The sequence below is a fragment of the Mauremys mutica genome, chromosome 14 (genome assembly GCF_020497125.1).
Source record: "Mauremys mutica isolate MM-2020 ecotype Southern chromosome 14, ASM2049712v1, whole genome shotgun sequence".
Lineage (NCBI taxonomy): Eukaryota > Metazoa > Chordata > Testudines > Geoemydidae > Mauremys > Mauremys mutica.
In genome coordinates, this window is record NC_059085.1 from 15,587,424 (window position 1) to 15,611,115 (window position 23,692).

Consider the following 23,692-nt stretch of genomic DNA (forward strand, 5'->3'; position numbering starts at 1 on the left):
CTCTTTGGAACCCCCTTTCAGGTAGTTGAAAGCAGCTATCAAATCCCCCCTCATTCTTCTCTTCTGCAGACTAAACAATCCCAGTTCCTTCAGCCTCTCCTCATAAGTCATGTGCTCCAGCCCCCTAATCATTTTTGTTGCCCTCCGCTGGACTCTCTCCAATTTATCCACATCCTTCTTGTAGTGTGGGGCCCAAAACTGAACACAGTACTCCAAATGAGGCCTCACCAGTGCTGAGTAGAGGGGAATGATCACATCCCTTGATCTGCTGGAAATGCCCCTACTTATACAACCCAAAATGCCATTAGCCTTCTTGGCAACAAGGGCACACTGTTGACTCATATTCAGCTTTTCGTCCACCGTAACCCCTAGGTCCTTTTCTGCAGAGCTGCTGCCCAGCCATTCGGTCCCTAGTCTGTAGCAGTGCATGGGATTCTTCCGTCCTAAGTGCAGGACTCTGCACTTGTCCTTGTTGAACCTCATCATATTTCTTTTGGCCCAATCCTCTAATTTGTCTAGGTCCCTCTGTATCCAATCCCTACTCTCCAGTGTATCAACCACTCCTCCCAGTTTAGTGTCATCTGCAAACTTGCTAAGGGTGCAGTCCACACCATCCTCCAGATCGTTAATGAAGATATTGAATAAAACCGGCCCCAGCACCGACCCTTGGGGCACTCCACTTGATACCGGCTGCCAACTAGACATGGAACCATTGATCACTACTGCTTTCCCCTCATCCACAGAGCCGGTTATCTCGTCATAGAAGGCAATTAGGTTAGTCAGGCATGACTTGCCCTTGGTGAATCCATGCTGACTGTTCCTGATCACTTTCCCCTCCTTTAAGTGGTTCAGGATTGATTCCTTGAGGACCTGTTCCATGATTTTTCCAGGGACTGAGGTGAGACTGACTGGCCTGTAGTTCCCTGGAGCTTCCTTCTTCCCTTTTTTAAAGATGGGCACTACATTAGCTTTTTTCCAGTCATCCGGGACCTCCCCCGATCGCCATGATTTTTCAAAGATAATGGCCAATGGCTCTGCAATCTCATCGGCCAACTCTTTTAGCACCCTCGGATGCAGCGCATCCGGCCCCATAGACTTGTGCTCGTCCAGCTTTCCTAAATAGCCCCGAACTACTTCTTTCTCCACAGAGAGCTGGTCACCTCCTCCCCATATTTATTCTTGTTAACTGATGTTGCCTTGGTTTAATATTATATTTGCATATACGCACACATAGGTTTGTGTACGGGCTTATCTATAGGTTATATTGTGCATGTGCCTAGAAGCCACAATCAACACATTTTCAGTAAAGTGGAAATATCAACACATCCAGAGGCACATATGCCCCTAACTCAACTACTTTTAACTATTCAATTAAAGGATGGAAAATTGCATGTGCAACATACAGATCAATGACAAACCAGACCAGCATATCAAATGTCTATTTACCAGTCTCTGGGCAGAAGCCGTATTTCTTATCTCTGTCGTAGTCTTCTGTAGTTCCACACCACCGGTACCCATCTGTCCTCCCCTCTGTTGTACAGCTGTCATAGGATGTGCCTTGAAATTTGAAGGGGAACTTGCATGGCTGCCCTTCACTATTTCCACCCATCGTGAAAAGAGCTGCAGTGAAAGTGAAACAGAAAAAAAATAGAATATTTTTAATGAGTAATTATATAAATTATAACTAGAAATTGATAAGAAAAAACATTATTGGTTAATTATCTGTAGTATGGCAGCATGTAGATGCCCCAAATAACATGAAGGGCCCATTGTGCTCGGTGCTGTACGTACACATGGTAAGAGACCAGAGGGTTCATGAGCTAAACAGACCAGGGTGGGAGAAAGGAAGTAATATCCCCATTTCACAGATGGGAGACCTGACGCACAGAGAGAGACAATAATTATTAACATGGCTCAAGTGAAGTCCACGGGGTTGCTCAAGTTTCTGGCAATATATCCTTTATACCCTGCCTCATAATATATTAGTGCCTATTTGTAGCTAATACGTCTGCTTCAAACAAGGCTTGGAGGGAGTGTTCCAGGAAGCCATCTATTTTCCTTAGTGTTTTGCTTATTAATTTACACTGTGCTACAGAGGTGACTAAAATAGCATCTTAAACATGTAGACAGGTTTGTTACCACTTTCGATGACAATTTTCCTAATGAGCATGTTATGTGACATTCCTCTGTTTGTTTAGTCTGCAGACTACAATAGAAGATACAAGTAGGGGAGACCATATCCTGGCATTTTTCCTATCCCACTTTTCTTTCCTTTAGCTTCTCAATAGCTCGGCTTTACTTTTCTGAGTGTCCACACAACAATCACTTGATGCTGCAGTGATTGATACTCTATAAATATCCGAGCTAAATAGACTGAACTTCACTCCTCTGACAAAGAGGGAGAGATGGGCATGGCTCCTGCGTTCCCTCCCAGTTAATAGTTTGACATGAGATGCTCCTCTTCAAGAAGTTCAGGTTTGCGTCCTCCCTCTCACCCACCCACACATAAACAAGCTCCATGACTCACAAACATTCCCAAGCTTTCTATAGTCCCTGAGAATCATCTACCACATAAATGGGGAAGAAGGGTCTTGTAGCTAAGGCACAGATCTAATGCCATGGCCGGAGATCCAGGTTATCTCCTTAGATCTGCCACAGACATCCTGTGTGGCCCAGGGAAGGGCAATTAAATGGTCTTGGCCTGATTTTGAAAAATAGATGTGAAAATGAGCAATGAATATGTGTGCTAATGACTTGGAATCCATCTAAAGGGAGCATCAAAATCTAGAGGGTAAGAGAGTTGCACCTAGGACACAGTATCTTTCCTTTACGGTGTATGTTACTTTTAGTTTTATATTTCAGCCAGTTCTGACTACTGAAAAATTATCACAGACACTTTGTATTTGTGGGATTAGATTTTCCCTGGGCTTAGTCTGTTATGTAAGCAGCAAGATGGCCGTATTTACATATCCATTGTTTCTTGGCTTGATTTGCTTTTTTGGGGGGAGTGGAAACCCTTCTAGCTTTATAGGCTAACTGAGCTGAGGGGCATCACTGCTGAATAGGAAAATATGGTGTCACAGATGACTCCCTTTCCAAGTTAAAGCATGGACTGACTAGGGCGTTAAGGATCTGATCTTTCCAGTTAGCATGCTTTGGTCCCATTGAGGGGAGGGTGCTCGGTACCTTCCAGAACTGGGTCAGAAGTTATAAAAGAACAAGTTATTGCTTAAATGTAGCAAGCATGATCTTCTGGTCTGGCCAAGCTATGCTCTGCACAGGATCCAGGAGAGGGGGGCTTAACGCCATATTTATGCTTCCCTGATCCTGCAATCAGCCACATTAGGAACCTATCTCTAGGGGACACTTTATCCTTCAGGGACCTCTTGATCTCTGGCAGTGCCCTAACATGTCCCCTATAGCCCCTATGCTGGGGGAGCTGGGCGAAAGAGACAGAGCTGGAGCCAAGTGTCTGACTCAGTATTTATGTCTCAGATTCTGGTGGTGAGTTAGGCAGGGCACATACATTAAACAGTGCAGTCTTTATTTTGATTGGGGAAAGATTTTTAAGAGAAATGACACTTGGAAAGCAAAACGAAATTGAGTTGTTTGGATGACTCATTTGCCACACATTCCGCTTCCTGCTGCAGATCTGGCAGCCTTGGTCTATGAGTAGAATTTTTGATTGGTTTGAACAGGGATAAGTTGCAAAATCATATGGAAAGTCAGTACAATATTAAGACACAGTCAAAATAAGGTTCTTCAATTTGCTCCTGGGTAATGACACGTGATGCTAAAAGTCCCTCATTCCAACAAAGTTCTTACAGGTTTTTTTAAACTGAAACATCTTTGAGTTTTATTGTAAATGAAAAAAATAAAGACACTGTATCACTTGCTCAGAGAACTGAAATAAAGGTGCAGTTACTTATCATCAATGCATCATCCAGGGCCAGATTCTGATGTTAAACCAGGGTAAATCAGGAGTAATGCCAACGCAAAGTTACACCAATGTCAGAGTAGAACCAGGTCCAGTATTTCCAGCCCTCAATTAAGTGTCGAACCTGTGAGGGGTGCAACACCCTCAACTCTTGGAGGAAAGTCATTCAACCCTGAATATCTCTGAGCTGGCTGGTGTGTGGGGGACTGAGGCATGACTTTCACACGGTCCCTCCACTCCCCAGAGCACCAGGTGTGCGATGCAGTTCGGCCTTCACATGGGCCCCACAAAATGGGATACAAGTTCTCTACTCCTACCCTGCCCACGGCACAAAACAAACCCTGTGAGTTTGATTCTCATTTACACAAAGGGCCTTTTACAGGACTCAGGCAGTGTAAAGAGACCTTCAAGTGGGTTATACCCTAGGCCCCTTTACACTACCAGAATGTTGTCAAAGGACTTCATGAGAACCGAGGCCATATGTTCTCAGCAGAACAACTGACTATATATGTTAGTGGATAGCTGGGTTGGCGTTCTGAAAGGTGCACATACAGTGTTTAAAATACCTACACTTTTTCTGGGCAGAATAGCTTTTTAAAAGCCTTCAGTGCAGATTCAGGTCTTAAACCATTTCTTTTAACTGTTTCACATGTATTCTCTGGTTATATAATGTTATAGGAAAACTAAAGACACTGACTTTAGAAATAAAAGATCAGCCTACTGCCAAATATAAATCTTTCCTGACCCAACAGACTCCATGATGTAAATCCCTAATCCTGCCCTATTTGAATTTATTCCTAGGTTTTAGAAAATGGTGTCCTGGAATAATAAGTGAACAATACCACAATGTGTTTAACAAGAAACATCTGTGCATAGCTGTTCAAGCATCTTGCAAAACAATTACATCACAAACAAACAGCTCAAAACCACCAATTCAATTTCAAAACATTGACACCAGCATTTTGGCCGTGCAGAATCATAACTGCCCTGGACACTGGAAGAGACTGTTTAAATTCTCTAACCCATGTAATTTTAGGCACAGAAATAGCCCAAGATGCATGAATGTCTATCTGTCCACCTACCTACCTAACCATCATCCCTGCAGTATCTAAGCATCTCTAGTATTTTAAAGAAGTATCAGCAGCAATTCCTCTCTCTGCCTCCTTTCCTGAAGGAAAAGTAAGGTGGGGAAGTCGGCGGAAAGACTGAGTGCTTGTCTACAGGGTGAAGCAAAGTGCCCCAGAGGGGCTGATTTGTAGAATGCTTTAATGTGCTGAGCTCTAATTGCCCAATGTAAGTGCTGACGTACTCTAAGAGGTACCTAGTGCGCACTGAGATGATGGGAACTCGCGACCTCTCAGAGAGTACCAGCAGGGTTTCCTTGGGGAAATTAGAAGGCAGCACATCAGCGTGCTTTACAATATTGACATGCCCTCAGAAATGAAGGACCCCCTTCTGTCACCTCAGGGCTGGAATACTGAAGTATGTGGCATTATACCTGAAAACTACCGAGAACTCTGAAAAACTCTGGCTCATTTTGCAAATATTAAAAACCTCCTGTTCTGAAAAGTGAGCCCAAGAAACACCTAGGATGATAATATCTGCCTCTGATCACTCTTAGGATAAGAAGCCGAGCAGGGAAGCATTGAAAAGGAGGGTATGAGAAGGCCTTTTTCTACACAACAGCTATTATGGTCTCTCCAAAAATTATGGCTGCTGGACTGACAAATATAAACATAGAAATACCCATATGGGCACAGGGCCACCCAGAGGGGGGGGAGGGGCAAGTGGGACTATTTGCCCTGGGCCCCGCAGGGCCCCCCAAGAGAGTTTTTCAGGGCCCCTGGAGCGGGGTCCTTTACTCTGGGGGCCCCAGAAAACTCTCGTGGGGCCCGGGCCCCCGGAGTTTCTTCCACTCCGGGTCTTCGGTGGCAGGGGGGAATCCTTCCACCCTGGGGCAGAAGGACCCCCACCGCCATTGAATTACTGGCGAAGCGGGACCTGCCGCCGAAGTGCCGGGTCTTCGGTGGTAATTCGGTGGCTGGGAGCTTCCGCCGCGGGTCTTCGGGGCACTTCAGCGGTGGGTCCCGGAGCAGAAGGACCCCCCACTGCTGAATTACTGCCAAAGCAGGGGCCCCCGCCGCCAAAGACCCCAATCCCCCTGAATCTTCTGGGCGGCCCTGTATGGGCAGTTATTTTATGTGAGCCACTGCTGATCTCTGCAGTACGTCACATGGTAGTTAGGGTTTGTTAGACTGGACTAGCATGGGCTTGAACCTGCAAGATATTGAACACATCTGGTTTTATTAGCTTTGCTTTTAAGCACGGGATAAGATGTTTATTAACCCGCACTCCCTTTCCCAATACAATCTAGATATAATCCAGCCGTAACCTTGCAAATAGGTGCACTGCAAGCGTTCCAAGGAGGAACAGGATGATTCCAACAACTTTGGTTTCAAACAAAACCTCCAGTATTATTTCATTCAATTGTTCCTTTCTGACTCATTATTATTATTATTAACTAGTGAGCCCATTGTGGTTGGCACCGTATAAAACACAGCAGAGACACCCTAGAAATGTTTCACATGGGATGCACAGCTGAACCAGTCTCACTTTAACTTAAAAGATCACGACAGAGGGGCTGACGGGCCAAATTTCAGTGAGCGGCGCTTACAACCTGGAGCTTGGGGTCTCAGCACAACTCGTTATCCCAGTGAATCCTCTGTCAAGGGGCTGTTGGGTGAAATCTGAGTGATGCCATGAGCCTGTGTGCCAGGTTGCAATGCCACTCAGTTTGGGGGCCCTCCCAAATGCCCCCCCCCATTCTGGGCAGCCCTGTCTCCCAACTGGTGCCCCTGCCAATGGTACACAATAGGCGTATAGCTGTGAGCAACACTGAAACACCTCAGTTCCTGACTCCAAGAGCTTACAATCTAAGTAGACAAAGAATGGAAGGGGGTGTGTGTGTGGAGGTGAAGTGACTTGCCCAAGGTCACACAGTAGCTCAGTTGTAGTGTTGGAAATAGAACCCAGTTATCTTGCGCTGTAGGCCCCAGCCCTACCCACAGGACCATACTTCCTCTCCAGAATATTTCCTGCAGTTTGACATCGATTACATCAAATTAAAGTTCACATAATATAAGAGTTTTCTGTAATCTTCTACTCTGCAGACTCACCCGCAATATTTTAAACAATGCACATATTACAAATGTGCAAAGGGAAAAATGTTCACCATATTAGTGTTACTTTAAAAACAATCACCACGTTACATATGTACAAAAAACTGCTGAGTTAATGAAATTGTTATACAAATTATTTCATCTGTATATGATCTTTCCTAAAAAAAAGTTCCAAATTATGAGACAAATTATCTGTGAGTCCTAGCACTCTGTTCACAATTCAAAAAGCTTAATAAAAAACCCTACATATGATCTCAGCTTTTCAAAACCCACTAGAATTTTTCCATTAATATGGTTTCTAATATATGGTTTCTGAAATACTCAGTGACATTCCTCTGGCTGCACTGAGCAACTGAAAGTACTTTTTAAGTAAAAGAGTCATTCGGTATCTGTTAACAATAAAAACCTAATGCTCAAAGCATGCCCACTTACCTGACTAGCATTTTGCAATTATACCATTAACTATGTAACTTCATAATAACATTTATTTCCCATCACCAGAATTCTGTAAAGGAGTCAGAGCATTTCAGTGTAACGGGATGGGATGGAACAATTCATTCCATTGCAGAGAAGGGGGCCTGGACAGGGCCGCCCAGAGAGGGGACAAGTGGGGCCCCGCGAGCCGCTCCGGGTTTTCGGCAGCACTTCAGCGGCGGGCCCTTCACTCACTCCGAGTCTTCAGTGACAGGTCCTTCAGTGCAGCCGAAGACTCGGAGCGAGTGAAGGACCCACCGCTGAAGTGCTGCCGAAGCCTCGGAGTGCCGCCCAGTGAGTACAAGCGCCCCAAGCGGCGAGGGGAAAAAAAAAAGCCACCATCAGCTCTACTGCCATGGCTTCATTCCTCGGTGGCAATTCAGCGGCGGGTCCCTCTAGGAGGGAAGGACTTGCCGCCGAAGACCTGGCCCTGCCCCAGGCCCCCTGAATCCTCTGGGCTGCCCTGGGCCTGGATTCTAACAGAAGACAATGGGCTTGATCCTCAGCTATATGAGTTGACAGAGCTTCAGTGACGTCAATGGAGGTCCAGAAGTTCTGGCCCATTGACTCTCCTTCTGAGGTTCTCCTTGTGAGGTTCACAGACAATGGTCTCAGTTGTTGCTTTTGGGGGAAGCTACAATTCTTGCTGGAGCGGCATGGCGTTCAGGGGGGAAAGATTTGCTGGCCCAATGCGTAGGTAAGTGCAGCACGCTCCCCTCTGTGAATCTGGCCCCATCTTGCTAGGAGAAGCTGACCCTATGACTCAGGGAGCATGGGGAGTGTGCTTGTACTTGGCTGCTGGGTGTCAAGGAACAAGCACAGGAAGTTTCTTGTGCTATCTGCTGCTGCTGAGCAGCAGGTTCAAGCTGGTCCTATACTGGTGATATTTAATATCAAGCAAGTCAAAATCTACGTATGGTGAATCAAAATGAAAACATCTTTCTTTTATCTGTTCTCATTCTCTTTGCAATCACACCATCCCCTTAATGGGACTGTTATCCTGTGGAAAAGCCTGTGACTTCCTCAGCTGACCTCGATGGGCCATAAGACATTTGGAAACTCAGGATCTGTATAAATCAAGATTAGTTCCTTGCAAGGCTCCCCTGTGCTGTGTGGGGAAAATGCTAATCTGCTCGTGAAAGTGCGAGTGCTAGCCCTTGCAATGGCCGCATGCCCGGTTTGGGCCAAATCCTTGTCCCACTGAAGTCAAAACCCAAATGCTAGTCCTTTCCATTGCTCCCCTGTTATGTGGACCTCTCTTTGGAGAGGGCCAACTGGCAGGACTGAAAAAAGAGGAGGATTTCTTACTAAGCAGGCAGATCATTTACTTTATTCAATTCACCTGACTTGAGCACAAATTTCCTCTCTGATGCCAAGAAGGAGATGGTGGGAAGTTGTTTAGCTAGTGTTTTCTGCTGATGTCCCCCTCCTATTTCCCCTTTTTTATTTTTTTCATATAGTTAATAAGGACCGACTGGGCTCCCATTGAAGTCAATGCTATAATTAGATTCCAGGAGCTGAAGATAGTGGCCTAGATTCTCTTCTGGGTGCACGGAAAGGGGAAATGGAAGGGACACAAAAGAGCTGACACTGCTACTTGATCCTGGGACTGACGTTTCTATATCAGTTTCAACATACTTCGGAGCGTTCAAAGTGGAAAGGTACAATGGCAGCCTGACATGCAGAATAACTACAGTTGACTCCTCTTGGCTAAAATCAGCCATGAGACAAGCCTCCAACCCAAGTGTTCAACTTACATTCATGGGGACAGAATCCGTATTTGCCATCGGAATCAAAGTTGTATGTGGTTGAGCACCAAAGGAATCCATCATTGCGCCCTGCATCAGTACAGCTGTTATATTCCTTATCACTGAATAGGAAGGGAAATTTACAGTATTCGCCATCTGCATTCCCATACTTCACCTTAACAACTGTAAAGGGAGAAAACACAACAGTGCATCCTGTCACCAATTGTTTTCATCCATTATGGTGTCTGCATACAGGTTTGTTTCTTTTCTGGAGTGAAACTTTCGTTATAAGGGACATTAGTGTAGAAATTTCAGGTGCATTTACACTTTGAACAAATATATTCTGTTGGTTTCCCAGTTGGCATGATGACTGTAGCTGAAACTGTAATAAGTAATTTTGGGGGGAAAAGCATGGCTATTACTTGTGTTGAAGTGCCCAGAAAGATAATTATAGTAGTTGCTATAGCAATGCAAACTTATAACCAAGCTGTTAATTTGTTTAGTAATTTAGATCCTTTAATAGCATAATCTAAAATGTGCACTATTTTTCCAAAGGTTCCAGGGAGTCATTGCAGCGTAATCTTAACATGCCTCTTAATCCATTTTGGCATTTTCAGTCAGAATTGAATCTGATCTACTGCTGTGCTAGCGGATATGTTAATGCATACATCCCCAAACCTGGTTTTTATTTCAGGAGATTGTAATATATAGAAAATTTCCTTAAGAATACAACACTGGCATGGTAACTTATTTTAAAGTGCACTCAACCTAGTTTCCGTTAGCGATTTCTCAATTTGAGGGACTAATTAAGAATATAAGAATGGCCCTACTGGGTCCATCTAGCCCAGTATCCTGTCTTCCGACAGTGGCCAGTGCCAGGTGCCCCAGAGGGAATGAACAGAACAGGGTAATTATTAAGTGATCCATCCCCTGTCGCCCATTCCCAGCTTCTGGCAAACAGAGGCTAAGGACACCATTCCTGCCCATCCTGGCTAATAGCCATTGATGGACCTATCCTCCATGAACTTATCTAGTTCTTTTTTGAACCCTGTTATGGTCTTGGCCTTCACGACACCCTCTGGCAAGGAGTTCCACAGGGGACCAGTCATGATTTTATAGACCTAAATCACAAATTGACCATTTGTAGAATAAATCCAAATACACAAAAGAGTTTCCTGTTCATTGTTACTTTTAGGGAAGCATTCAGTCCAATAATGACAGCCACAAATCTATTGCTTCTGCTAAAATTTGAAGAAAGCCAAAAGAGATGGAACTTGACTACCAGGATATAAGGATTCAATTATTTTTCCAACGAACAAATGACTTCAGACATTTTGAATTTGAAGTGAAATAAAGAAATGAGTATGCATTTTAAATTCTGCTTTTGTGAGCTTCCATTCCTGTTAAATTTCTGGCACAAAGAATGATAATCAATAGACTATTATTTTTGTCAAATTAAAGAGAAAAAATGACAATAAACATCAATATTATTTACTTCTAAAAGGTGAAATAATGGCCAAATCATGCTGGCCTGCCTCAGGTGAGTATTTTATTGAGATCAGAATTTGGTTCATAAGGTACGAGGCAAACAGTATTTGGTCAACAATTTGCATAAAGAAAACATCCCCTGATTCTCCAAAAGACAAACTTGCAGACATCTCTAAGTTTCGTTTTTTCTCAGCCCTGATATAGATCTATATTTCAATTCAAGTCACAAACCTGCGGAGCTCAGAACTCAGAAGCTTTTGATAGATGACATGAACCAGCAAATCCTTACTCATCTGAATGGTCCCATTGAAGCTAATGGGGCAACATTTTCAAAAGTGATCACTAGTTTGGGGTATCCATCTTACAGAGGTCCAGTTTTCAGAAAGCACTAAGCCTTCTCCTTCTAAAAAGGAAGCCCCTTTAAGGGTATCTCAGTGGTTGGGACCAAAAACTGGAAGCACTCAAAATCCCTAGTCACTCTTGAAAATCATGGCCTGGCACTTCTGCCATGAGGGCTCTTTACTCACTTCTCTCTGCTCACATGAGTAAAGGTTTGCAGGATCAGGTCCATAATTAATTCTAATTTCTAGGGAGAAATATGCAACTTTTTCTAAAAAATTATATAAAAGTTTGATAAAAGCAGAATTTCAAATTATTAAAATGCATAACCATCAGCTTCCAGAGTCATAGTTCTATTCTAGCATTTACTACTTAAGCCATTTCAGTAACAGAAGAGCAATCTCTGGCCACCATTTTAGACACAGCAGTCTATAATTCAAATGCTTTGAAACATTAAAATGTTTGGGTACCTTGTCCCTCTCCCAGAGTCCACTGTTCATCATCATCAAAATGGGAGTCACCTCCAACACCTGGCCCAGGTGCAAAAGCATGAGCCAGGAGGCCATCCTTGCCATCAAATGGATATCCATCACCATGCTCTGCACAAGAAAGAACACAGAAGAGGAGCACTTACAAGTTATAATGGGCCCAGTCCTGCAAACACAATCATGAGTAAAGATAGTCACATGGATATTCCCCAAAGAACACATCACTGGGAATACATCACACGTGGAAGGTTTTCAGGATTGGACCCTAGGAGAGGAAACCATTTCATATAAAAAACAAAAGCACACAAGATTAGTGTGTGTATTACAGCATGTTTCTTTATATGTACTAAGGATATTTGGAAAGGATTCTGGTGTTAGTGAAGCTCTGTGAGATACCCACACATTACACTGTGCTATACACATCCATGATATGTTCTTGATTTTGACTGGTGGGAACAGTAAAATATACAATGTAGTTAAGTGATAGTTTCAGAGGAATATAACTGTCCATATCGGTCTTTGCAGGCTCCTTTAGTCAGTTACACAGCAAGCTATTCATTTACAATGCACTCTGTTATCTTTTCCTGTATGTCCCCTTCTCTTTGCCCAGGCTACCAGTGCTACTTGCAGGAAAGCAAATTAGCTTCATTTTTCTCAGTACTGAATCCCTGAAAATCTGAGTCCTATTCTGTGGTTCAGCCCATCCTACTTCCACATCAACCATGCCTAGTCTCAGCCCGCATGCCGGGCAACTGCCTTTTCAGTAGTTCTCCTGTTACTTCACTGAAGGCTTTTCTTGGAAGCTCACCACACTTGGGTAACACAAGCTGGCAAGGGCATAACCCTGTTATTCACAGCTCGCTCACCACACTGACCTGACCACCAAAGCTGCCAGTGGCTCCATCACTAAAAGCCTTTTGGTCTGATGTGTTGCCATTTGACAGAAGCCCTAAATACACAGGCCGGAGTCGCTATTCCATTGCACCTATTTTGTGCTGGCCTCATTCCATTGACATGAATGAAGTTTCTTCTCCCCAGTATTCCCATGTATCAGGCATTAGTCTTCCTTCGTCGGTAAAGACTCAGTTTGAGAAAACTTGTGAACAAAAAAAAATGCTGTATAGGGCCCCTACCAGTTTGACTCCGACACACAGGGGTGTGAACAGTGATTGCAAAGAACTGAAACATGTCTCTAGTGTATAATTAAGCATAAAATACTATAGGGGAAGCAATTCTTGTGCTATTTCTGGGCTGTGGTAATCAAGTGGTACTAAAATCAGCATGAACACTCTGGATTTTGTGAGACTTCAGTTTTGTGGCCCAAACAGGCCTAGTAAGAATCTGAAATTTTGGGTGGGTGCTCATCCATACTGCACAGAATCTCTGAGCCTTCTGAGGTTGACCCATCACTAACTTAAGCAAAGAAAACAAGCTTGAAACAGAGACCTCCTCGGAGAGCTCAGCTATTCCATGAACTGTTCCCTTTGGTTCCAAATGCCATCTCCCAAAAGATTGAATATGTCAATATATTTATTAAAATTATATAGCCCTCTACAGCTTGTTGGTTAAAATGCCAGAGGTTCCTTATGAAACCCAGGCTCTTTCTGTGTGAAGTAAAATTAACAAATGAAACTGAATCAAGTCTAATAACACTGGCTGTTCAGATCTAGATTTTGGAACTCCCAAAAGCTAAGGATGTTTGGATGAAGGGCCTCAGTTAAGCCCATAAAAGTAAATAGAGGCTAAGCGTGAAGTTCAGATGGCATGTCCCAATTCATCTGTAGTGTCTAGGAGTATTCGAATAGTCTACTCTCTGCAAATAACCTTTGAAGACATTTGAAAACCTAGCAGAGATTTATAAATTAACAATATAATATCATTCCATTCACTTCAATGGACCTGTGCCAATTCACAGCCGCTAAGGATCTGGCCCAATATTTTCCAGTTTATTACTGATAGTTTACATTCAGAAATAATGTTTTGTCCCCTAGTAATTCTCTTGTAACAGATAAATCAAGAGTGTATGTGTATGCACACACACCCCTTTGTGAAATCTGACATAGTCTGTACAAACCAAGTGAAAACTAGGGCATCGTTTGCCAGAAAGGCTCATTGAAGTGCTTGCTTGAGGGGAGGTCATTCCAACGCTGAGGATTAATGGAAGAAAGAAAACCAAGAGCATATGTAAAAATAGAAAATATACCCCATCGTCCAAAATTAATCATAATGTCCGCTTCTCCATCATTAATTCGGGAAAATGTCAGTGGTGTGACATCACTCCAGACTTTAAAGGCTCGGGCAAAGGCATCGTCTACTGTTTCAGAGTCCAAATCCGGTGTATACCCTAAAATCCTTAACAGTAAAAGGGGGGAAAAATCACAGTTTCAAAAGCTAAACAATACCTAAATGTGCTGATCTTTACAGCTTGCTGTTTAAAGTGTTGAAAGTACCAGTGAAATTAACTCCTTTGGCAAAGGGAGGTACCAACTGTGCAAAAAAGATCAGGACATTCCCAAGGCTCAGGGATATTGAGACTTTGTTGGGACCATTCTCTAATTTAAATGTAATGATCTGCCAGAGAGTTACTGATATGTCCTTTAAGAATGAGGACACTGCAGGAAGCAGCATGGTATGTAAGTGGTAATTTGACCAGAGTCTGTATTACTTACATTTTTAATACACTCTGAACTAAGTACAGTATATGTATTTGATGTCAGAGCTGGCATACAGGAAGAGCCATACCTAACCATATTTTGCTTCACTGAAATTAAAGATCCTTCCAGTCATATGAACTAAGTACAGTATATGTATTTGATGTCAGAGCTGGCATACAGGAAGAGCCATACCTAACCATATTTTGCTTCACTGAAATTAAAGATCCTTCCAGTCATATCATCCTATTAGACGTATGTTTACACAAGCACCCACTGAGTCATCAGAATTTTGGGAGCCTCCTAACTACCAGAAGCACTTTGGAGCTCCAAACATGGGTACTTTGCCCCTTAAGCTTAAAAATCACCTTTTTGTTCTTAGTCATGTTTTGGTTTTGTGTCAAATAAATGATAGTTAATTCCTTGCCAGTATGCCCAGCAACCCTGCCATCAGGGATGTGGTACAGACTGAGAAGGGGAGACACAAGCACATAAAATAGAGGGACAGCTCACAAGAGCACCTCTTTCTTCATCTTGATTTATGCTGACTGGGACTTATTCATGGATCTCATTTCAGACAATGATCTTCCTGCTAAAGAAAAGCTTCCAACACTGTGTGGCTTCTTGTGGTTACTGGATCGGCTTTGTGTCTGGGATTACTGCAGTGGGATGATATCATCTGGAGCACATCAGCAAAAGAAGGCCTGCAAATCTACCACAGTGTTCTCCAGAATTCTCTGGTCTACTCAGACTATGAAGGATGCTCTGATTCCCTGACCAAAGAAGGATGAACACAAATAGAAAAGCAGCTAGGAGGAATTCGCAAGGATTTCTGATCCCCTCACCGGTCATTAAGAGCATCATTTTGTACAACTGAAGTCAGTGGGAGTTTGGCCATTGATTTAAACAGGAGCAGGATTGGACCTTCATTCTTTGGCACATTTTCCTTAGTTGCTAAAACCACAATCTATGAAATACATTTGCTGCTGCTTAGACAGACTGCCTCACAGTCATAAATAAAGCTGGTCAAATTGTTTGTGAGGAATATTTATCCTTTCTCCCTCCTTCCCCCATGTTTGCAAGTTATTCATGAACCAGTCTGGATATATAAAGGCATGTTGTCATTCATAAGTATTCACACTTGGGTGAAAAATGTTCATCCTACAGATTGTTTGAAAACTGTTCACTTCCACTATTGGCTACTCATTATTCCTTAGTCCTTCCTTAGTCTGTTTTAAAACTCATTAGTCCCTGACTGGTTGAAAAAAATCTTAAAATTAGACACTAAAGAATAGTAAATAGTGAATAGTTTTAGTAGCTTCTATGGTCTTCATTGCCATAGTTTCTGAACACTGTTGGGTTTATTCCCATAATTATCCGGTGCAGTCAGGAATACTATTACCGCTATTGTACAGACAGAGGTGAGATTTAACGATTTGCCCAAAATTACAGAGGCAGTTTGCAGCAGAACAAAATAAAACTCAGATCTCCTGCACTTTAACAACAATTCTCTCCTTGAATGTATGGCACAAATTTTGGATGAATGTTCATTACATTTTAAATGTTGGGAATTCACAGACATTTTCCAGTGGTTGTCCAAACACAAAGGGATTATAATCTGGGGATCCCTGGTTCAAAGTCTGGAGCTCAGGCCACTAGAAAATTCCTCCATTTCTAAATGCCACATTGAAGCACTTCAGTTCTCAAGGCATCCCATATTTGTGAAAAAACAATATTGCTAAGGCATTACCTGTAAGTTACTTGATTTTTTTCCCATTTTGGCTTTCTTGGAAAGAAGTTATAATTGGCCACATCTGGATTACCACAGCGGGGCTTCTTCATTGTCTCAATAGTGTTTTGATCCAGATCTCCTGTTTCAGGCAGCCCAAAGAATTTCTGCATTTTCTTCAAAGTATCTTTCAGCACGAATAAATTGCAGTTGTCTTTTGGGCACCCATAGTATGTATTCAGGTATTGCTTTAAAAAAGGAAAACAAACAAACAAACAAAAAACGCACAGAGAACAGAGGTTTCAAAACTCTGAAACAGGAGAGACATCCTTACAATTATTGACACTGCATGTTAACTTTTATGTCTATACTTTGTAAGGTTTTTTAAAATGACTATGTTAACAACCAACATTCAGATAATCTTCTTAGTTGACACAGACCTCCAGGGACACAAAATGCTGCTAAATTAAGCAATTGTGCCAGTTATTAGAAATATTTCAGACTACATTATTGTCTTTATTTCATGAATTGCTTTATAAAAAGCAGAGCACAAAGCATTAAAAATGAACTACAAAGGAAATGATGGGTTCATCTTGTATTGGTTTCTGCTTGTGTTATATTTTAGAGTTTCAGGTTGTGTCTATCCTTTTATTTCCTGGAAGAGTCTGTGGATGACTGAAGAACTTTAAGGTCATGGTATCAAAGGAAACCAATGGAACCATATTAATTAAGAGGGAAAGTGCTTTTTTATTCAGACGGTTAGAAATGACTGGGGTTTTAGGTTTGTTTTTTTGTTAATCTGTTTAACTCAAATGCTTGAGAAACAGTTGGAGGAAAAGATGTCTCTGCTAAAGCTTCACTTACTGTTCCCCCCCATACAATTAAATATGAGGAGCACACAATCTACATCTCTGAAACCTCCTCTGAGTCCTCTAGCAGAACAAGGAAAGACTTAACCTTAACCTTCCTGATATGTCCTTGGAAACAAACAGGCCACAAAGTCATCTTTCTTTACGAAACAACATTCAGGCTTCGTGATGAATTGTAAAGAAACACAAAGAGCAGCACTAGCCCATTTTTCCTCCACTCTGTGTTCCTCTACATTGTTCTATAGAAACAACTCTATTTTTATACATTTGATGCATTCATCAACCCTAGTACAGTTAAAAAACATGAAGAGAACAAAAGGGCATGCGAGGTACTGGTTTGCTCCTTTTAACAATTGGAAATAGTTTTCAGACACTTGGTGTTCCATTTCAAATGGATGAGGTATGTCTTTTGTGGTTTGTTGTGTCTACTCACTGACGTGCATTACACTCAGTCTCTTTCCTAGCAGTCATCCCAGTTAAGAAGTCCTACCATTCATCTGTATGCTGATTAACTGGATACCTCTGTTTAAGATAAGCATTAGGCATACAATTGTTGTTATGATTATTCTTTTAAGGTGTGTGTGTTCCTCCCCAAAATGTGCACATGCAGAGAATTAACCAACCAACCAACCAAAAAAACCCAAATCCCTATTTTATCCTTCCCTTACCCTAGCCCATAATTTAATTGTCTCACTGTGAGCTTCTTGGGGCAGAGACTATCCCTGTTTGAATGTCTGGAAAGCACCTAGCATATTGTGGAAGCTGCCATAAAGTAATAATAATACATAGAACATTGTGTAGCAGTCCTGAGTTTCAATACTTGATCCTTCATTTCCCCATCCAAAGTACTCTCCTTTTTCCCCCTGAAGCTTTTAGAGGACTTTAAACTATTTCTAAAACATCCAGTGCATGCTATTATAGGATGCAAAGCAAACAGAAGTGGGTACACGAAAGGCTGTTAATTTAAATTATAATTAGAGGCCTTAGCTTCAAAATTTGGATCCAGAGATGGATTTCAAAAGCCCTACCTAATCTTCATAGCTCAGGGTGTTCAGACTTGAGGGACTGGTTTGGCTTATAACAGAGACTGGACCAGCTATGGGATTTAGATTAGGTGCCGGGTTCCAATTTGGGAATGGATATTTCTACCAAAGTTTGATGGTGTTCAGATACATATTGAGGATATTGGTTTGGGTACATCTGTAATAATAATGACTAATTGATATTTAGACCATAACTTTCATCCAAAGATCCCAAATGCCTTGACAAACCAGCTACAAACTAATGGCCCTGTTATCACAAGGCGATCCTTGGGGAACTTTCACTTTTGGGCAGATACAGACTCATTGACTTCTGTGGAACTCCATGTTGAAGTCTGATGTCTACAAATCCCTTTGTTGGTTCTGAGCATATGTATAAAAGGATTATTTCAGCCATCCCTGACACACATTGTAGAATGGAAGGCAGGGTATGTGCTGTATTCAAAAAGTGAAGAACATCCTTAACCAACAGAAAACATGGCAGCTAGAATACAGTTATTCTAGTTGAGTTTAGAAAAGATACCAGGACAAACATCCCCACAACAGTAAAAAGTAGCAAGGGATTTTTAATGACTAAAAGTGGTTAGGGCCTGGACCTCGTCTGAAAGCTGGCACCCCATATCACCGTGCCAAGGAAATAATTCACCGTTGACTCAGAAGGAAGGTTGCAATATACTAACTTTGTGCAACCACCTGGGTTCCTCTGAAGGTGCTTTATTCAAGTACTGACCACGATTGACCCTGCTTAGCTGTAAGATTTGATGAGACCCCAGTCTGAGGTGGCATTTTTGCTCTGGAGACCATTGCATCAGCATATAAATTAACAAACAAATCTTATGCAAATTCTTCATATTGTTCTGCCACCATGAGGTTCCTTCTGCCAGAGCATAGTTAATGGGGCCTATTAGCTTCATGTGAAATGGTTCAACACCACATTCTACCCATATCAGCACTTGGGATAGGTTATCCTGATTTTCATATTGACATGTAAATATCCTGATCATGCTTCTGTCCTTAACTCTCAACTATGTGCTATGGTCTCAAAACTAGGGTGTACGGAGCAAAAGTTTACAGGGAGTCTGAAGGAGCAGCGTGCTTCTGTTCCTATATACCATAGTTTGGGAGGTAGCTGAGCAATAAGAACAGAGGCGCAATAAAGGTATTTACTAGCTAAAATATAAATCAGGATAACCCATATCAATGGAGTTAGGGTTGAAGAGAAATGAACATAGCCAGCTTCTCTATGAGAACAGGCTTTGGAAAGGGGATTTAGTAAATTATATCTTGGCCTGAGCTGCAAAATTCACCTCTCTCAAAGTCAGGAGGGAAGTGTGGTACTCTGGGGGTTTTGATTCAGGCGATCATGGAAACAGAGTTCAGCTGCAAAATTTTGATCTAGGTTCTGATTCTGAGCCACAAGTTTACTCAGATCCAGGGCTCAAGGAAAACCTAGTCATGTAGTATTCTCTAGGAATACTACAAGAGAAACCAAGAAGAACTCACACATTAAAGCACCCTGTGATTTTCCTTGGAATATACACAATAAATCAGTTTGCTGAATGAAATGCAGATGAGATGATTACCGTTATTCAGTAAAAGCCTGATTGTGTCTAACAAAATGGAGAGAGTATTTAAGAACAGTTGATGTACCGTTAGAAATATATGACCCATTGTCAAGCTGCCAAGGTCAGTAAAACCTTTGGTGATTTGTCCTGTGAGAGCCAAGACTGGAAATTGCTATTTTGGGTCAGTTTGCTTGCTTTTGCTAACATCTCCACCCCCTTTTGGAAATTCTCCACCCCTTGTCCCCACACCGCCCTTCTGCCTGGCAAGTTTCCCTGAGATGCACATCAACTCCTAAAGAAAGAGGGACCAACTTTCTATCATTTCCATGCTAAAATAAGGATAATCTATCTCAATCTTCCTTAAAATGGATTTACTGTTGAAGAAGAGAAATGTCTATAATTTATATGCTAAAATAAGGATAATCTATCTCAATCTCCCCTAAAATGGATTTCCCCATTATATCATTTTAAGAAAAGTCCACAGGGTTACAATAAGGTTAGGATAAAATTCTACATATCCATAACTTGCTAATGTCACATTCAGAAATCCCCACCTCTTTCCTTTGTTCCAGATCGAATTTGGCTTAGGGAAAGTATATTGCAAAGTTAGAACTAGTCATTATCTTCTTTGAAGCTCAAACCAGCTTTAAGCTATAATTGTCCCTTAAAGCTGTGCTTATGCCATGTATAGTAAACAACAGGGAAAACAACCTTTTGAACAGCTGTGTGAACTGCTAACAATAAGTTCAGGTTTATGTAAGTGTTTTCCTATATTTTTCTATTCCATTTTATTTACTTTGAATTTAAGTTTATCTATTCTCCCCCCCACCTTACCACTTTAGTGAAAGTCACAGAAATTTAATGAACGTATTCTCCTATGTATTCAAACTTCAAGGTGGGGGAAGAAAAAGACTTGGTGCTGGCTTTAAAAATTTTAAGAGAGGCAACATTTGGCTCTAGCTTTTACATCTGAAAGCTGATATCCTTGTTAGCCAGCTCTCCCTTCCAGAGACTCTAGAGAGAAAAGGCTACAGTCATTTCCTAGTCTCAGCTGAAACAAGAAAGAAACATCTGCTATGGAGAACAACAAGATAATTCTGAAGCAAAAAACCAAAACTTACCACTGCTAGTTCTTTGTCTGTTTTGGGAGAGTTGTCTCCAGGAAACTTAATGATTGGTGACGGTGCAGCTAAAGTTTGGTGAAAAAAATATAGCTGGAGCAAGAGTACTTTAAAAATGAAGGCAAAAAGGCTAAAAACAATGTGAGTCTTCATTTTGCCTGAACTCAAGTTACCCTCTTTGCAAAGAGATTTCTCCTAACGGACTGTCGGTCACTTTAGCTGCACAGTCCACCCACCAGTTGCTTATCGGAACATCTTAACTCTCTGCACCGTTTTCCCTTTTGCTTGCTCTAGCAATTCCTTTGTATGTTTAAAACATCCAGATGCGCAGTCTCGAGCTACCACAAGAGGAAGTCTGAAAACCAGTGGAAACATGAGAAAAAGGGCAGTTACCAGATGTGATTTGCTGTGATTTTAAGGTAGCCACAGACAGATATTGTGATTTAGGCTGAAAGAGACAAAAGGCCAAATTCTGCCCTCATGTAATTACGTTCAAGCCCTAGGTTTGCCCAAGTGCAACTGGGAGCAAAATCTGACCCAAGATTAATTGCTGATAAGGTATCGGATACATGGTTAGTAAATTTTAAAAATAAAAGCCTGAGGATTTTTTTTTAAGGTTTGGTATTTGCATCATTTTGTTCAAACTATTTTCTTGCTCCAAACATGCTTTAGCCCTCAGTACATTACGGCGCATTTGGGGCAACATTTGAAGTTAGACTGTGAACCAACACAGGAGAGAGAAGTCTTGTTACACTCAGGCTACATGCGCCATAGATTTATGCATACAGGACACATGGAGACTCCTTCCCTGGCATGTACAGAACACATATTATGTGATATAATTTTTTATCAACACTTATTTGGGATAATCTGTATAACCTATATGTGGCTTTACCCCCTATATGTAATGTACATTCTCTCCTTCTCTCAGTACAGTTAGCCAGGCTGATTTTTGCAGATACAAGTGGCAATCTCATGTGGATGTTATGAGATCCAGACCTTATCTATGCTAGGGATTTTATCCATCGGTGTAACTGTACCAGTGCAACCTCACTTGGCCACATTCATGGGTACTTTTCATTTTTATCTCATGCACAGTGTGGCCAGCTTTCATGGTTGTATCACAAGTCTCATGATATTCAATTATTTTCTTAAAGACCTAGCTCCTGGAGTGATAGGCTTAGGTGTGAATCTCAGCTTTTATTTAAAATAAAAATAAATGTCTAGGCCTTATGTTTGCAGAGAAAAACTTGAAAATGTGACCCAAGTACACCCTAAAGGCTCGAAATAAAAAAAACCCTAAAAGAACCCATAATTTGGTTTAAAAATCATGAGGTTTTTTTTTTAATCTCATGACTTCTGGGGCCTGACTCATGATGCTGAATGCCTGGGTTTGGTAATACTGCATGCATACCATGTGCACTCTAATCAACATGAAACCACAAAATATGTTCTGTTAAATGTGAAACAGCCCTCAAAGTGTTCACCAGTGTTCTTGTGATCCAATTGGCACCACAGAGATTGCATTGGCATCATACTAATTACGACTGAATGCAATTTTGCAGGATGTCCTGGAACTTGTGCTTTTGCCAAGTGCAGCTGTTTGAAAAACAGGAATTTGTTCACAAAAAGTTTTTATATTGGACATTTTGTATCTGCCAAGCCATTGTGCTAACTGCATGCCAACGGAAAGAATAAGGGGCTTTTACCATGCCTATGAATTCAACCTTCTTATAACGGGGCCACAGTTTCAGGGCAACTGCACCTATATTTGCCTTCTGTGGTCCACCGATGGCACCCACTCTCAGGCTTCCTATGGCCAGCTGCCACCTCTCTTGGGCCAAGACTTGCATCTCTCTCCTTACTATAGAGGGGTTTTCCAGGCAGCATAGTTCCCTGCTTTACATTGTGATATTCCCAGCTGTGCACTTTGTTTTCTCTCCAGAGGTTATGCCCAGTGTATTGCCTGCAGATACAGGTCACCACATAGCACTTCCTATGCAAGCACATTTATTCTTAAGGTGAAAGCATTATAGAGAGAACATATTAAAACAATAAAAGAACTTGTACGCACAATAATAAGCTTGCCAGAGGTCATCACAACTCCATCGTCAGGCTCTGGAAGATGCCATTCCTCCAAAACCCACGTGGTTTTCCTGTAGTTACAAGTTCATAACGGCCTTAGGCTTTGGCTACACTTGCATTTCAAAGCGCTGCCGCGGCAGCGCTTTGAAGCGCTAAGTGTAATCAAAGCACCAGCGCTGGGAGAAAACTCTCCCAGCGCTGTCCGTACTCCACTTCCCTGTGGGGAATAACGGACAGCGCTGGGAGCACGGCTCCCAGCGCTGGGGCTTTGACTACACTGGCGCTTTGTAGCGCCGCAATTTGCAGCGCTGCAGAGGGTGTGTTTTCACACCCTGCTGCAGCGCTGCAAATTTGTAAGTGTAGCCAAGCCCTTAGATTCAGAGGCAGAACAAAGGCTGGACAAAGCAGCAGTTTCTTTATACAGCTCAGGCCTTCGATCTTGGCCATTGGTAACAGATGATCAGCAGACAATGACCCACTCTTCAGTGTGTAGCTTCAAAAGGTGAGTTTTTGTATAACCAGGGGTGGGGAATTTGCATTAATCTCTCCCTGGGTATTCCCCAGGTAAGCCACTTCACGCTTATTGTCTCAAAAGTCCATTCTGCTCTGGCATATTTTCAGTATAGTCCTTTGAATTCACAGGCCTCACATCACATCTCCCCCCTAGAAATGTTATGTGCAATCCTGGCCCACAATAACACATAACTTTTGCATTTAATACACTGGACCCTAAAGATGCTTAATCGTAATTCAGTAAGGTCTCCCAAGGATATGTAGGAAATTGCCATGTGTGTCACACTGTGGTCATGGGGTTCTATGTGAAATCAGTAGAAGCAGCTTCTGTGTCAGTGAGTGCTACTGTCATGAAATGAGAAGCTTAGTTTCCTGAGAAAAAACCAAACTTCAAGAGCTGAGCCGCCATTCGAGGAATAGAAGCATAGGAAGAAGTGCTGAACCACCACCAGGGGAAGGGCAGTCC

General features: G+C 42.1%; 1 protein-coding gene across 1 annotated transcript in view; it reads right to left on the bottom strand.

Moving 5' to 3' along the window:
* Nucleotides 1–20,958, bottom strand: part of MMP2 (matrix metallopeptidase 2) — a 50,423-nt gene extending 29,465 nt beyond the window's left edge. The window contains exons 1-6 of the mRNA XM_044987531.1: nt 20,629–20,958; nt 16,055–16,281; nt 13,857–14,005; nt 11,636–11,764; nt 9,348–9,521; nt 1,447–1,620 (exon numbers count right to left, since the gene is read on the bottom strand). Of these exons, the coding sequence (XP_044843466.1) occupies nt 1,447–1,620; nt 9,348–9,521; nt 11,636–11,764; nt 13,857–14,005; nt 16,055–16,281; nt 20,629–20,781 (1,006 nt within the window). The 5' untranslated portion in view covers nt 20,782–20,958. The remainder of the gene's footprint in view (nt 1–1,446; nt 1,621–9,347; nt 9,522–11,635; nt 11,765–13,856; nt 14,006–16,054; nt 16,282–20,628) is intronic.
* Nucleotides 20,959–23,692: the final 2,734 nt, after the last annotated feature.